This window comes from Nomascus leucogenys, chromosome 20, assembly GCF_006542625.1.
Source record: "Nomascus leucogenys isolate Asia chromosome 20, Asia_NLE_v1, whole genome shotgun sequence".
In the NCBI taxonomy this organism is placed as follows: Eukaryota; Metazoa; Chordata; class Mammalia; order Primates; family Hylobatidae; genus Nomascus; species Nomascus leucogenys.
In genome coordinates, this window is record NC_044400.1 from 32,584,425 (window position 1) to 32,598,911 (window position 14,487).

Here is a 14,487-nt window from a genome sequence, read left to right on the forward strand (position 1 = left end):
ACTGGTCACCAGACATTGCCACTTCTCCTCAGGGCACGTCCTCGGCAGGAGCCCCCCACCAGGCCACATCAGAAGGTGCCATCTTTGAGGCTGGGAGAGGCCGTACAATTACATCTGTGCATGACTTGTGTGTGGAGGTGACATCTTCCACTTCCTGGCTGGAGCCTTTAAGGACCTCCTACACTCACTTCTCCCCCTGGCAGGGTGGCCCCTAACACCCAAGGGAGGAACTGTGCCATCTGCCAGGCCTTTGAGAGGCTTTGATGACCAGAGACTTCTGCCAATCCATATGGATACGTAACATAAAAGACAAAGAAGTCTTTGTTGTTTTAGACCACTGAGATTTGCGGGTGTTTGTCACCAGGGTCTGACCTTGCCTACCCTGACTGATACACTTACTGTAAAGACTAAATGTGACTCAGTGGATAGAGCACCTGGCACATAGCAGGCTCTGAAATGATGACTGTGTCCTCTTGTTGCATAAACTCCAAAGGGCAAGGCTGGGCCACAGCAAAGAAGTCAAACACCCCCAGCAGAAAGCACACATGCTTATTCATACTGTCATGTAAGTGATGGAGGGCAGATTTTTTTTTTCCAAAAAGCAACTGTGGCCCAGACGGTGGTGAGAAGGTTCCAGGAGCAGAGTCTGGGAAGGAGTGGGAGGAGGCATGGAGACCTGTGGAGCTGAAAGCAGATGCCCAAGACCAGACTGACCACCTTCCTCACCACTTTGCAGGGAAACTTCCATCAGAAAATGTATCCCACAGCTCTGCTGAATTCCGGAATACAGTTGAGGGTAGGGAGGATAAAGAGCAGGGAGGAGGGAACTGATCAGGAAGGCAAGGAGTGGGACCTGGCGGACAGCAGCATCCCATAGCATAGCCCCTGACCAGGAAGGGAGGGCAGGACCCTAGCGCATCCTCCCCTGAGTGGTTGCAGAGCCAACAATCCAGACCTAACAATAGCAACTGACCCTTGCTGAGCATCTGCTCATGGCTAGACCATGGCTGTGCATGCCCCATTCATTACTGTCCACTTTTGATCTTCCTAGCAGGTCCTGCGAGAGCCAGCATCAGCTCCTAGGGGTGGCAGGAGGCTCTACATTCCATCATCTCTGCAGAGCTCTTGGCACGGCCCTTGGCAGGCAGCAGGCACACAATAAATGGCATTTCACAGCCATGTGGGAAAGGCCACATGCGAGGTGGGACACCTGGGGAGGCTGGGAAACTCGCCCAGCAGCCGTGAGTGTGGGATTCTCTTCTGTCATGAGGCCCTTCCTTGGGCACCAGAGGAGTCTCCATGAGGGCCTGGCCCACAGCAGCCCCACCTGTCACAGCCTTCAAAGCTAAATACCTTGCCATATGCTCTGGCCCCAGAGGGATCCACTGTTTCCCAGATGCAAATGCCAATAGCAGTCAGTTCTTGTGATCCGTGCTGGCTCGCCCTTAGGTACCGGCATATTCACCCATGAGTTTATGGCACAGATGTCTGCCCGAGGTCCCAGTCACATGGCTGGGGGACGAACAGGAGGAAGCCCAAGCACTGCCGCCTGAGACCTCGTATTTTCTACTGATGCCAAGAGACTCCTTTAAAGCTTAGTCAGTGACACTGCAGGCCTTCCCTTGCAGCTGATCCACTCCCCTGCCCCAGCACACTGGCCTACTAGCAGGCAGCTTCCCAGTGATGGTGGTGTCAAAGGGGTCTGTGCCTTAAGCCCCGTGCCTGGCACACAGCATGCCCTTCATAATGCATTGCTATCATTATTGGCAACTGGGTCCAGCCGCCTAAATGTCCTTCCAAAGAGAAGAGAAAGGATTTAGAGGAGTTGAGGGCCTACATTATGCTAAGCGCTTGACAGAGATCTCAAAACTCTCCAGAGATGGCACTCTAATTAGCCCCATTTTAAAGATGAAGAAACTGAGGCTCAAGATATGAAGAATCGAGCCCAGGATCATACAGAAAGGAAATGTCTGCTAGCCATGGTGGTTCATGCCTATAATCCCAGCACTTTGGGAGGCTGAGGCAGGTGGATCATTTGAGGTCAGGAGTTCGAGACCAGCCTGGCCAACATGATGAAACCCCGTCTCTACTAAAACACAATACAAAAATTAGCCAGGTGAGGTGGCATGCACCTGTAGTCCCAGCTACCCTGGAGGCTGAAGCAGGAGAATCGCTTGAACCTAGAAGGCTGAGGTTGCGGTGAGCAGAGATCTCGCCATGCACTACAGCCTGGGCAACAGAGCTAGACTCTGTCTCAGAAAAGAAAAGAAAAGAAATGTCTGAACAAGATTTGAAATAAATCCATCTGAGCAAAGATGGCATGAGCATTTATTCCCCATTTCCACCATCCTACCCTCCAGCAGGGAGTGTCAGAGTGCACCCTGTCTGCCTCTTTCACTCCATCTCTTTTTCTTCTTGGAGGATGGGGGTGGGTGGGAGTGGCCACAGTGTTCATTCAGTTGGGGCCTAGGCCCGTAGGCTTCTGTGTGGCTGTCGGGGGTTCTGTAGTCAAAGTACACTTGGAGATCCCAAACTTCTCCATGCACAAGTCCCCAGGACTGGGGCCACACAGGCAGAAACAGGCCACCACCACTTTGATTTCCTGCCCTGACTGAGCCCTCCAATCCTGCTTTGCAAGGCCCCCTCAGCTAGGGGCCCCGCTGGGCCTGGGCCACCACTAATAAGGCCAAGTCCTTCCCCTGTTGAATGAACAAGTCTGTGTTGTGCATTTTGCAGAGCTCTGTGATCCCAGAATCTCTTGCTGCACAACAGGACACAGGCCTGGACATAGCTTTGCTCTGCTCCACAATATCTGGAGCCTTAACTGGGAACACTCGAAAGGCTTAGGGGCTGGGGCCATATGGAGGCTTGTTCAGTCACATCTTGGTATCTGGACTGGGACCACTGTCACCCAGAGCATCCATATGTGGCCTCTTCGTATGTCTAAGGCTTCTCCCAGCATGGTGGCTGGGTCCCAAGAAGGAGCACCCCAGGAGTGAGCATCCAGAGAATGAGCCTCCCAGCAGGACCAGTGGAGGCTGCAGGGCCATTCTCACCTACACTTGGAAGTCACAAGGAGTCAGTTCTACTGCATTCTACTAATTACAAACAAGTCCATAAGGTCAGCCCAAACCAAAGAGAGGAGAACTGGACTCCACCTCTTGTTGGGGGAGTGGCCAGTTTCTACTGCAGAAGAGTCTGTGGGTGGGACATGAGGCTCCATCTTCTTTGGAAACATACCATCTGCCACAACCTGCAAGGAAACAGGTATAATTAGTAAGTTTCAGGGACAGAACCCTTCCATTCCTACGACAATGTTCCTAATGTCTGCAGTATTCTTCCCCACCCAGGGAGCACTACACAGCACCCTGCCTGCCTTGACAGAGGGGCGGTCACCCAACTGGAGCAGGGGTCTCTAGACCCTCTGCAGTGCCACCAGCCCTGAGAGATGTGTGTGGGAAGACCAGAGGCTCATTCTTCCCAGATAAGGAGAACACATTGCTGTAGAGAAGGATGTCAGCAGGGCTGGGCAGGAAGCCCTTTTGTCCTTCAAAGATGCTCAACCTTCCTGGCACTGGCCATGTGCTCCTGACCTCAGGTGTTTATCATGAAAGCTTTGATGGCCACCTCTTCAGAGAGGAGATATAGTGCTCTCATCCTCAGCTGTATCCATGGTCCCAAACAAAACACAAAAGCCCAAGGAGGCAGGGTAAAGACATCCCATGTCTGGGCAGTGGGCCTCTATCTCTGCTCCTACTTCTCCAGAGAAAACAAATACCTCATTTGGGAACCAGAGACTTGTCCCATCAAAATCACCTTTGACCAACATAAATGCAGTCCTTGTCCCCACTGTCTCAGTTACCTTAGAGTTCAGGCCTTTCTGCAAGACTCTTGGAGAGGCTCATATCTTTTGGAAGAGGAACTTTGCGAGAAAGAAGCTATGGTTAGGAGCCAAGAGGGCGATGAGCAGGCGTGCTCCCCGGACTGCCGCTCACCTCCATGAGAAGACAGCCAGTGGCCTCAGGCCCACTCAGAGCTTGGGACACAGACGTTCTGCAGTGGGCTTGTGGCTAAATGAGAGGAGCCATTTTTCCGTTTCTCCAGGGCCGTGGTCAGTGTCCAGGGCCTGGTGAAGGCCATCAAGAGAGCCCTGGGATTCTTCAAGGAGTGAGAACCCCTTTCACTGAAACAGGGGAGAAGCTGGGAACATGGTGTGTGGGGAGTGGCAGGTGAGTCCAGCGCCGCAGAGAGAGGAGCAGATGTCCCAGGCCAGCCACATGAGCTGCATCATGGCATCAGTGGGACAGCACCTGAGGGCCACCCAGACTCTGACAGCCAGGGGAGCCAGGAGAGCAGACCTTGCCAAAAGGAGATGGCCCAAGGATGTGCCATTGTGACTGTAACACTGCTTTTAGAAGCAGGCTGGTAAGACCTGAGAAAGCATAGGTTACAGCAGATTTTAATGACATTTTGAATCAACAGAAAGCCTGTCACAAGTCAGCATGCCACTAATTGCCTAATGAAAGACACAAACATGGGCCCTGACAAAAATGAGAGGACGTGGAAATCTCTGTGGGTGGAGAGACCTGAGCAGGCTTCACAGATGCAGAGCTGAGCTCAATAGCAGGAAAATGGAAAGAACTCAGGAGAAAGGGGAGTAGAGTGGCAGGCACTGGTCTGGAGGGCACAAAGCATGAATGTGAACCCTCATCTGTTCCCCTCAGGGCCTCGGCCACTTCTCCCTGGAGCAGTGAATGGGCTACACTGAGTCCTGGGCAAGGCCACGGCCAGCACTAGCCCTGCATGGCTCTCTAGGACCAGAGGGAGACAGCCAGGCGCTCTTTGTTTTGCAGATTATCTGGCCACAGCCACTAACTAGGGAATGTCTCTGCCCAGCAGCAGGGGTAGACAAGGGAGCGCCCTATAGATCAAGAAACTTGCCTCCTTGAACACCCAAGGTTTCAACCTTTCCCAGAAGCATCATCTCACTTTAAATTCTCGTCAAAATCCTTTTGATGGTCATTAAAATTACATGACTGGCTTCATGCAATTTTAATGTTCTCTACCAACAAATTCTGCAAGAGAGATTCCCCCCAGGCATCCCCATTGATCATTCTAAGTAGATACAACAAAGCATTTCAAGACACAAGTTTTAACCAGAAAGAAAATGAAATGAATATTTCATTTATGATAGGTTGTCTGATTATGAACTTTTTGTAATTTTTCCATTAAAAAATCAAACAACTAAATCCAACCCTTTATAAAGGCATTGACCAACCAGATGCCAGTCTCTTGAATATATCAAATGTTGTTCTTTCAGACAAGGTTCCTATAATAACTGGAAAGGATTTGCAGGTCAATGACCTCTAAGATGATTTTACCAAACAAGTGAGTTAATTTGCTAAGATAGATGCCCTTGTCATGTTCCACTTTTCCATGGATTTCTAATTGCCTCTATTCTAATATCTCCACAACTCAGCATGGGCAAAGCAAAAGCTTGTGCCTGGGACTTCAGATCCTCCCAGAAGATTCCAGGAGCCCACAGAAGCATTACAAAGCCTAGATCTGAATGAATTCATGCCCAAATGTTAACGGGTAATCAGAACTTTACATGCTATTGTTGTATGGCAAAGAATCTGGCTATCCTTTGTCCCTGGTACCTGGGAGAGAATCTGTTTATCCTCAGAAATTTCCTGAGTGATAGGAGGGTCTATTATTCATGGTGGGCTTATGAGACCCTACCTAACCATACCCTTTTATATTAACAAAATGACTCAGGATAGGAGCTGACCACAAGAGAGAGACTAACCATGTGATTAGAGGGTTGGGGCTTTGAGCCAGGGAATATCAGCCCAACTTCCAGGGAGGGACAGGGCCTGGAGATCGAGTTCAATCACATGGCCAATGATTCAGTCAATCACACCTACATAACGAAACTCCAGTAAAAATTCTGAACACCATGTCTTGCGTGAACTTTCTGGTGTTGACAAACACCAATGTGCCTAGAGGGTGATGCATCCTGAGGACATGGAAGTTTTGTTTTGGGACACTTCCAGGCCTTGCCTTTCCAGAGGTATTGACTGAGTAGAAAAAAACAGGCTTATTCCTCACCATTGATTCCATACAAAGCCAGGGATAGAGCAACATCTCTGCAGTACTCAGAATCTCCCTCCCATTACAGAGCCCACCTAACTAGCACAACCTGAGTTTATTAATTCAACTATTTCTTCTTTTTTTTTTTCTTTTTTTTGAGACACAGTCTTACTTTAATGCCCAGGCTAGAGTGCAGTGGTGCAAACCGGGCTCACTGCAACCTTCGCCCCCTAGGTTCAAGCGATTCTCCTGCCTCAGTTTCCTGAGTAGCTGGGATTACAGGCACGTGCCACCACACCTGGCTAATTTTTTGTATTTTTAGTAGAGAGAGGGTTTCACCATGTTAGCCAGGCTGGCCTTGAACTCTTGACCTCAAGTTATCCACCTCCCTTTGCCTCCCAAAGTACTGGGATTACAGGCATGAGCCACCGCACCCAGCCTCAACTATTTCTTCTAGTAAACCTCAATGCCACATCCCTCTCCCTACACAATAGAATCTCTTTCTGTATATACTTCTGACACAACTTCTATTATAAATAATTTTCACCTCTCCATTTTCTTTCTGCAACTTGTATTAGCTGGATGTTGGACCTCATGGATTGATTATCTAATTTTATTTTCTTTTATTTCCTGTTTCCCATCTCTGTCTTTTTGTACTTCTGTCTGGAACATTTCCGAAATGATCTCCCAACACTTTTATGGATTTTTTAAGTTTACGCTATCATATTTTTAGTCTCCAATAACTCTTTCTTTTACATAGCAACTTCTTCTTGTCTGGGAAAAACAATATTTTGTCAATTTAATGGTAATTGGGTTCTAAGGTTTTTTTGTTTTGTTTTGTTTTTTGTTTTTTTAACTGGAGTTTCACTCTTGTTGCCCAGACTGGAGTTGCAATGGCATGATCTAGGCTCAGACTCACCATATCCTCTGCCTCCCAGGTTCAAGCGATTCTCCTGCCTCAACCTCCCAAGTAGCTGGGATTACAGGCATGTACCACCACACCTGGCTAATTTTGTATTTTTAGCAGAGACAGGGTTTCTCCATGTTGGTCAAGCTGGTCTCAAACTCCCAACCTCAGGTGATCCACCCACCTCGGCCTCCCAAAGTGCTGGGATTACAGGTGTGATCCACCGTGCCAGGCTAGGTTCTAAGTTTTATTCTGCTTCTTGTCATAAGTCTGTACTCTTCCTATTTCCTGCAGTTTTTGTTTGCTTTTGTTTTGAATTCTTGCTATGGTTTTTGTCTCTTGGTCATATTAGAGGCATTCCTTAAATGCCTAGTGGTCTTAGCTGCCCATGATCCAGCCCAAGGCACTCAGAAGCATGGCATGGAAGGGCAAAGCTTGCCAGCTGAGGAGTGACAAGGATCCCACTGGCTTTATTACAAAAGAGTAGGGAGTTTTGCTTTTTTTCAGGGCGCATTGCACAAAAGAACCACTGCTCTGAACGTGGCTTCTCTCTCTGCACTTCCATACAATGCTGACTGGAACTTGTCTATACTCTTTGCCTGCACTGTGGTGTTAGGAGCTAAGCCCCTCTGGCTTGACCAAACACGAGACAGCTGCCAGTTTATATATGCCATGAAAACATGTTTCTTCCATCAACTTCTCCTTGGTTGACCACTTCTTTGTGGAAAAGTGTGAAGAGATTCTGATTCTCTTCGCTCAACTAACCCTCTCACTGTGCTGCTCTTTTCTGCCTCTCAAATTTCAGTTCTGTTAAACTCTTCCACACCAGATGAACACAGTTAGGATAGCTGAGCACCCACCACAAGGCAGTGCAGCTATCCCTCTGATCCTCACAAGGACCTTCCCTGCTGAGCATGTGACTCCAAGTTCAGAGGAGGGACTATGTACCGAGGCTCCACTTGGGTCCGATCTCAAAGCTTGGGTTCATATCATGACACCACAGCTGAGCCTTGCCTTGCCCTACAGAATGCACTTTGTCCTGCCAAAAGAATGTGGTTCCCAAGAGGACAGAACACCAGTGTTCCACATGGAACTACCAGACAGGGCAGCGGGGCACAGTAGGAGGACCCCAGAAGATGCTGTCTCTCCTGATCATCTGTCTCCTGCCCGCCATGGAAGGGAAGAACTGCCTCCGCTGCTGGCCAGAACTGTCTGCCTTGATAGACTATGACCTACAGATTCTCTGGGGGACCCCAGGGCCACCCACAGAACTTTCTCAAAGCATTCACTCCCTGTTCCTAGAGGATAATAATTTTCTCAAACCCTGGTACCTTGGTGAGGCACAGCCAGGAGATCAGGGGTTTGATGTGGCCTCTTTACCTGACCTGGGATCTTACTCCCTTGACTTCCCTTTGACCTGTATCTTATCCTCAGATCGTGACCATTTAGAAGAAGAAACAGCCAAATTCTTCACTCAAGTACACCGAGCCATTAAAACGTTACGAGATGGTGAGGAAGCCAAGAGTCCCCGGGCCTTGGGGCTTCGGTTGAGAAAGGCCCACCCTCCAAGGCATTCTCAGAGGCCCATGTGGCCATGGGTGGGAGGTCTTGTGAAGGTGGGAGATGAATGCCATCTGTCTCCGTGTGCTCTTTGGAACGTCCATGTAGAAACAAGGGTCTGAAAACCCAACCTTGAGCAAGTTGTAACACCGAACATCCCTTCCCTCCTGCTCTGCCCAGATAAAACAGTACTTCTGGAAGAGATCTACATGCACAAGAATCTCTTTACTGAGAGGCTGAATAAGATATCTGATGGGCTGAAGGAGAAGGGTAAGGGATGGGGACGATCCCTGCACACGGCCCAGCCCTCCACACCTGCCAAGACCCAAGGCATGCAGAGTTCACTCTGCAGCCCCCTCGATCATCCCCAGGAGCCCCACCCCTCTCCATGAATGCCTTCCCTGGCTCCATCTCCTACTTGCACCCCAGACCCCCTTGGCTCTGTCTGCCTCCCCAGCACCTCAGTTTCTCTACCTTCTCACCCTCTCTGGCAGCCTGCAATGAGTCCTGTGGTGAGTATGCATGGGGACTGGGCCTGGGGGAGGGATGAAAGGCGCCTGGCACCCCCTAGCCCCTGTCCCTCCCCTCCCATAGACATACAGTCCACACTGAAGGTCACCAGCTGTGCTGACTGCAGGACTCACTTCCTCTCCTGCAATGACCCCACTTTCTGCCCAGGTCAGTGACCACCACCCTGTCCAGCCTCTCCCTTCCCTGCCCTGAATTCCTGGAGCTATTGCTGTCTCTGTCATTCTCTTTTGCCCAACTCAAGCTTTTCTTGTTCTTTATCCTCACCCCGGGTGAAGGCAGCACCTCCTGGGATTTCTTGATGTCCTCACATCAAGACTCTAGAGCCTTGGAGGCATCTGCCTATAGGACATCACTCATGGAGGCCTCTTGGTTCTCAGAGATGCCATGCCTAGAAACATGACCAATCCTTACTCAGGAGGCTGAGGCAGGAGAGTCGCTTGAACTCAGGAGGTGGAGGTTGCAGTGAGCCGAGATCGTGCCACTGCACTCCAGCCCGGGCAACACAGCAAGACTCCATTTCAAAAAAAGAAAAAAGAAAAGAAAAAGAAACATGCCCAATCCCATCGAACCCCCAAACCTGCTCTTCCTCCAGGGCCCTTCTCAACAAATGGCCTCACTCAAGCCCTCAGCCTCCTAAACCAGGAATCTCCCTCCACTTAGCACGGAGAATCACCATGTCTTGCTAAATAAGTCTTCTATGTGTTCCCATAGTTTCATTCTAACCTCCACTCTCAGGCCTCCCCATCTCTCATCTAACCGACAGCAACATTTCCCATCAGCCTCCCTGTCCCTCCAGGCCACGTCGCACTCTGAACTTCTTTTCAAGGAGCCGTTCTACCCATGACACTCTCTGTTTATAACCAGCAGTGGCTCCCAATGCCCCTGGATAAAGCCCACCCTCCTCGGGAGCCCCCTACTCCCCAAGCACACCAAATGCATACGGACAGCTCCATGCTTCTGTCCTTGAGCATGTCCTGTGCCGGTGACACAGCCTTGCCGTTGAACTGATCCCTTATTTGTGTTTCCAAGTCCAGCTCAGACTCCTGTTTCCTAAGGAGCTTTCCCTGATCACCTCCCACCCCAGAGGCTTGTTAGCCATCCTCACTGTCACTTCCCCTCCCATGTCATGTCCTATTTCCCTTGAACCCCACACCATGATTGTTTGCTTGTCTAGACATGTGCTGGGCACACAGCGTGCTCAGTTAGTGTTTGCAAACACATCACGAGTGAACGAATCAAAGAATGAGAGGATGGTGGTCTTCTCTCTGAGTCGAGGTAGCCCTACCTGGCCTCCAAACACCTGGCTCCCTCTTTCACACCCCAGCCAGGAACTGGCGGACCTCCCTGTGGGCTGTGAGTCTCAGCAGTGCTCTGCTCCTGGCCATAGCTGGAGGTGGGTGAGTGACCTCTCCAAGCCCCAGCATCCCCAGGGAAGACACACCTATTCCCTGACTGACTCCACCCTGTTTCTTGGCCCAGATGTTTCTTTTACTGGCACAGGAAGAAGGAGGCAGTAAAGGTACTGGGAAAGGAGACCCCGACCCAATTCTAGGGCTCCCAGGAGGGAAAAGCTGGGTGTGCCCTGGGAGTCGCAGGGCCTGGAACCCCAGTGCCGACTTCCTGGGGTCTGGCATGCAGAGCAGAGTGGGATCAAGGGCCAGGACTCTCAGGAGTGCCACTCATCAGCCTCCATATATGCAGACATATTGGGGCCAGGGGCCCAGGACACAGAAATGGCAAAGCTCCAGGCCTCCCACCCTCACTACCGAGTGCTCTTCCTCCCAGCTGTCCCTGTCCCCTGCATACCCCACCTTCACCCCTGCTGCCCTGGCCTGACCCGCAGGGTCCATTAACGTGGCTGCCTTGCCCTCTGCTCTGGGTTGGGTTTGGCCAGGGGAGACTCCCAGGAGGAGGTTAGAAAGACAGGGAGGAGGCCAGGGCAGTGGGAGGTCAGGGTAGGAATGCCCAGCTGCTTCTCCCTCAGCAGGAACAGGGCAGCCCACATGTCTTCCAGAAGTGAACAGAGGCCTCAGCTACCGTCATGAAGTTCACTCATCTCTGGGTCTCCGTGAACCCCTCCCCTGATCCCCTCCATCCTGGGTCCTGGGGCCCCAAAGCTCTGAGGCCTAGGAGACTGCGCTGTCTCATGGTTTGCCTACTCCTACACCTTTGTAAAGAGTCTCTTCATTAAAACCCCTCCTCACAGCTTAGTTGACTGTGCTGTCTGTCTCCTGCCGGATGCTGAGATGACATCTCTTCCCGAGTTACCCTGTGTGCCATGGCCCATCACCTCACCCTCCCCCTCCTCTCCAGAATCATCCTGTCCTGGCCCCAAAATGATGGTTTTATGGGCTCATCCAGGCCTCACCTAATTCCAATACCTGAGACGAGGCCAGGGGTGGCCTGGGCGCCCCCCTCTGCATCTCAGTTTCCCCATCTAAGCACAAGGAGATGGGGGTGTGATGCTTTCGCCAGGCTGGTGTGCTCCGACCCAGGAACCTGCCTGGCTCGTATTTACTGTCCAGTATTTGGCCATGCCATGGGTGCAGATCCAAAGTTCTCACTCCCCTTTTCTCCTTCAGTCCACCGAAGCCCTGCCAGGGTCCTCAGCGAACCCCTGTCTCCTTAGGCCCTGTTTGTGCTTGCTCCTCAGAGCTGGCAGCTCAGCCTGGAAGGCTTGGACTCAGGCTGACTTCAACGCCACCAACCCATGGTAAGGGCTGCTTCTTGGAAGACAACCAAGGGCTGCAGGAGGCCTAGACATAAACGGAGCATAAATGGCAGTGGGGCAGAGAGCGCCATGGCCGAGGGCAGTGGTGGGTCTCCAGCCACAGGCACCTCCCTCTCACCCAGCTGGGATATCCAGGAAGGCTTCCCTGAGGTGGTGTCTTACACCCATGTGACAGCCCAGAGAAGGGCGGGAAGGAAGAGAGGGGTGTTTTGATTGGCATTGCCGAGGAGCAGAGGTCCGAGAGACCTTGAGAGTTTCAGGAATCTCCAGGGATTGTGGTCTGGCTGGAGTGGGTGACACAAGCAAGCATGTGGTGAGAGGTAAGATCCCAAGTGAGGAGACAGAAGAACCCACAGAGGCTCCCGGGGCAGCAGGAAGGCGTGGAACGCTGGGAGTCCTATGGCCGAGAAAGAGATGCCAAGTGGGTAGGTGGGTGTGAATAGACATGGCTCCGCTGAGGCGCCCCTTCCACCCTTCTTGCTTTACTAGACTGGGGAGTCCACAGGTGTAAGGTGGCTTTGGAAGATGAATAGCACTCCAAGGACATTGCCATATAGCAAGGCTGGAGGTGCAGCCATTCTGCAGGAATGGGTTAGAGCCCCCAGGCAGGTGGCATAGCTCCGGGGGGCTGTGGTTCTTTCCACATGCCTGGGGAGCTGGTGCCATCCAGGACATAGGAGATGCCAGGCCCTCCAGGCAGCAATGGTGTTTTCCTTTTTGTATTTAAATTAGGACCTAGACCATTACCTCAAAAGTATCCAGAGTGGCTGTTTTCTGATGCGTGCAGTAAAAATAGAAAACTCTGGGTGTGATATATGTGAAGCAGGAATTGGTGTGTTTGTCTTTGTGTGTGAATCTTTTATCAAAGAGTTTTCTTATTTTCACGAGAACTGTATATTGAGTTTAGCTAGAAATACAAAGGTCAAGGAATTTAGAGTCAGGCAAACCTTGGTCAAAACACAGGGTCTGGAGGACTTCTTTCAACTCTGACAGAGCAACTTATAGCAGACTAACACTCCAGGCAAGGGCAACTAGAAATAACTTACATCAAAGGACAAAACAAACAAAAAGGCTGTTTTAAGGCATAAGAAGAGGCAGGCCCTAAGCTTTCAGGTCCTGGAGAGAAAGGGTACCCTGGATGAGCCCTGTGTCCTGCTGCAGGTGCCCCTCGGCATGGGTGAGCTACAGCAGCAGCAGGGAGACTCAGGGAGACTGCAGGGGCTCGACTGAGGATGACTTCAAAGTTTGGGAGAGCTTTCTGCAACATCACGGGACAGAGGAGACAATAGTTGGAGTCTGAGGTATGCCAAAACAGAACATGAAGGATTCAGAGACCTGAAAGTAGGGAGGTGGTGCAGAAAAGTCAAACAAACATACTGCATCTATTTCTTTCCCACCCACCAAAGCACCCTCATGCAGCCCAGGGCTAAAGACAAAGAAACCAAGCAGAAAGTATCTAAAATGCAATTGATTAGAGATTTGGATGCTGGGGAAATAAAAATTGGAGTTTTTGACCCACATAGGAAGATAATCCAGGACACTGGTCGGGAAGGCTATACTCTGAAAGTGGGCGTGTGCACAAGAGGCAAACCAGTCCCTAAAAGCATAATACTAAGTTTCAAGGCATTCTGCCCCTGACAAAAATAAAGAGGTCTATTATTCTACATTCACTGATGGAGAATAGGGTAAACACTTTATGAAGGAAAATATCATCTATAGCCACTATGATGTTTGATTTATAAAGTCCAGTATCCAAACACATATTAACAGGTATACCCCCAAAAAAAAGGATCCAAAGAAAAAACAGACAAAAGAAACAAACCTACAAGTGACCACAAGTGAGTTATCAGATGATATTAATATTAAAATATTTAAGATTCCTGTTCAACAAATGGGACTGGAACAGTTGCTAGATACCCACAGCAAATGCAAACCTCCATGTAAGTTTCACACATCGTAAATTAACTCAAAATGGATAATGGATTTCAATTTAAAATAAAACTATAAAACTTTTAGAATAAAATCTTAAGAATCTAGGATTAGGAAAGGAGCTCTTACATGTGATACCAAAAGCATAATTCATGAAAGGAAACATTGATAAACTGGACTTCATGAAAACTGAAAACTTCTGCCCTGAGAAAGGTCCCGTAAAGACGATGAAAAGATAAGCTCTAGACTGGGAGAAGATATTTGCAGAGCACATCTCTGACAAAAGACTAATATCTAAACTATAAAAAGAACTGTCTTTGGCCAGGCGCAGTGGCTCACACCTGTAATCCCAGCACTTTGGGAGGCTGAGGCGGGCAGATCACAAGGTTAGGGGATCGAGACCGTCCTGGCTAACATGGTGAAACCCCGTCTCTACTAAAAATACAAAAAATTAGCCGGGCATGGCGGCGGGTGCCTGTAGTCCCAGCTGCTGGGGAGGCTGAGGCAGGAGAATGGCGTGAATCCGGGAGGCGGAGCTTGCAGTGAGCCGAGATCGCACCACTGCACTCCAGCCTGGCCTACAGGGTGAGACTCCGCCTCAAAAAAAAAAAAAAAAAACGGAACTCTCAAAATGCAACAGCCAGAGTTAAAAATATCTAATTAGAAAATGGATAGAAAATAGGAAGATACATTTTACACAAGAGGATGTACAAGTGGCAAATAAGCACGTGGAAAG

The 14,487-nt window shown here is 50.0% G+C and overlaps 1 protein-coding gene across 1 annotated transcript; it reads left to right on the forward strand.

The window, feature by feature from the left end:
• The first annotated feature begins 8,116 nt into the window (after window positions 1-8,116).
• On the forward strand, window positions 8,117-11,301 carry TEX51 (testis expressed 51). Its single transcript, XM_012497807.2, has 7 exons — window positions 8,117-8,281; window positions 8,435-8,509; window positions 8,741-8,830; window positions 9,155-9,238; window positions 10,416-10,484; window positions 10,571-10,610; window positions 11,079-11,301. Exons 1-6 carry the CDS (start codon window positions 8,137-8,139, stop codon window positions 10,606-10,608), a joined length of 501 nt encoding a protein of 166 aa, XP_012353261.2. The 5' UTR covers window positions 8,117-8,136; the 3' UTR covers window positions 10,609-10,610; window positions 11,079-11,301.
• The last annotated feature ends 3,186 nt before the right edge of the window (window positions 11,302-14,487 follow it).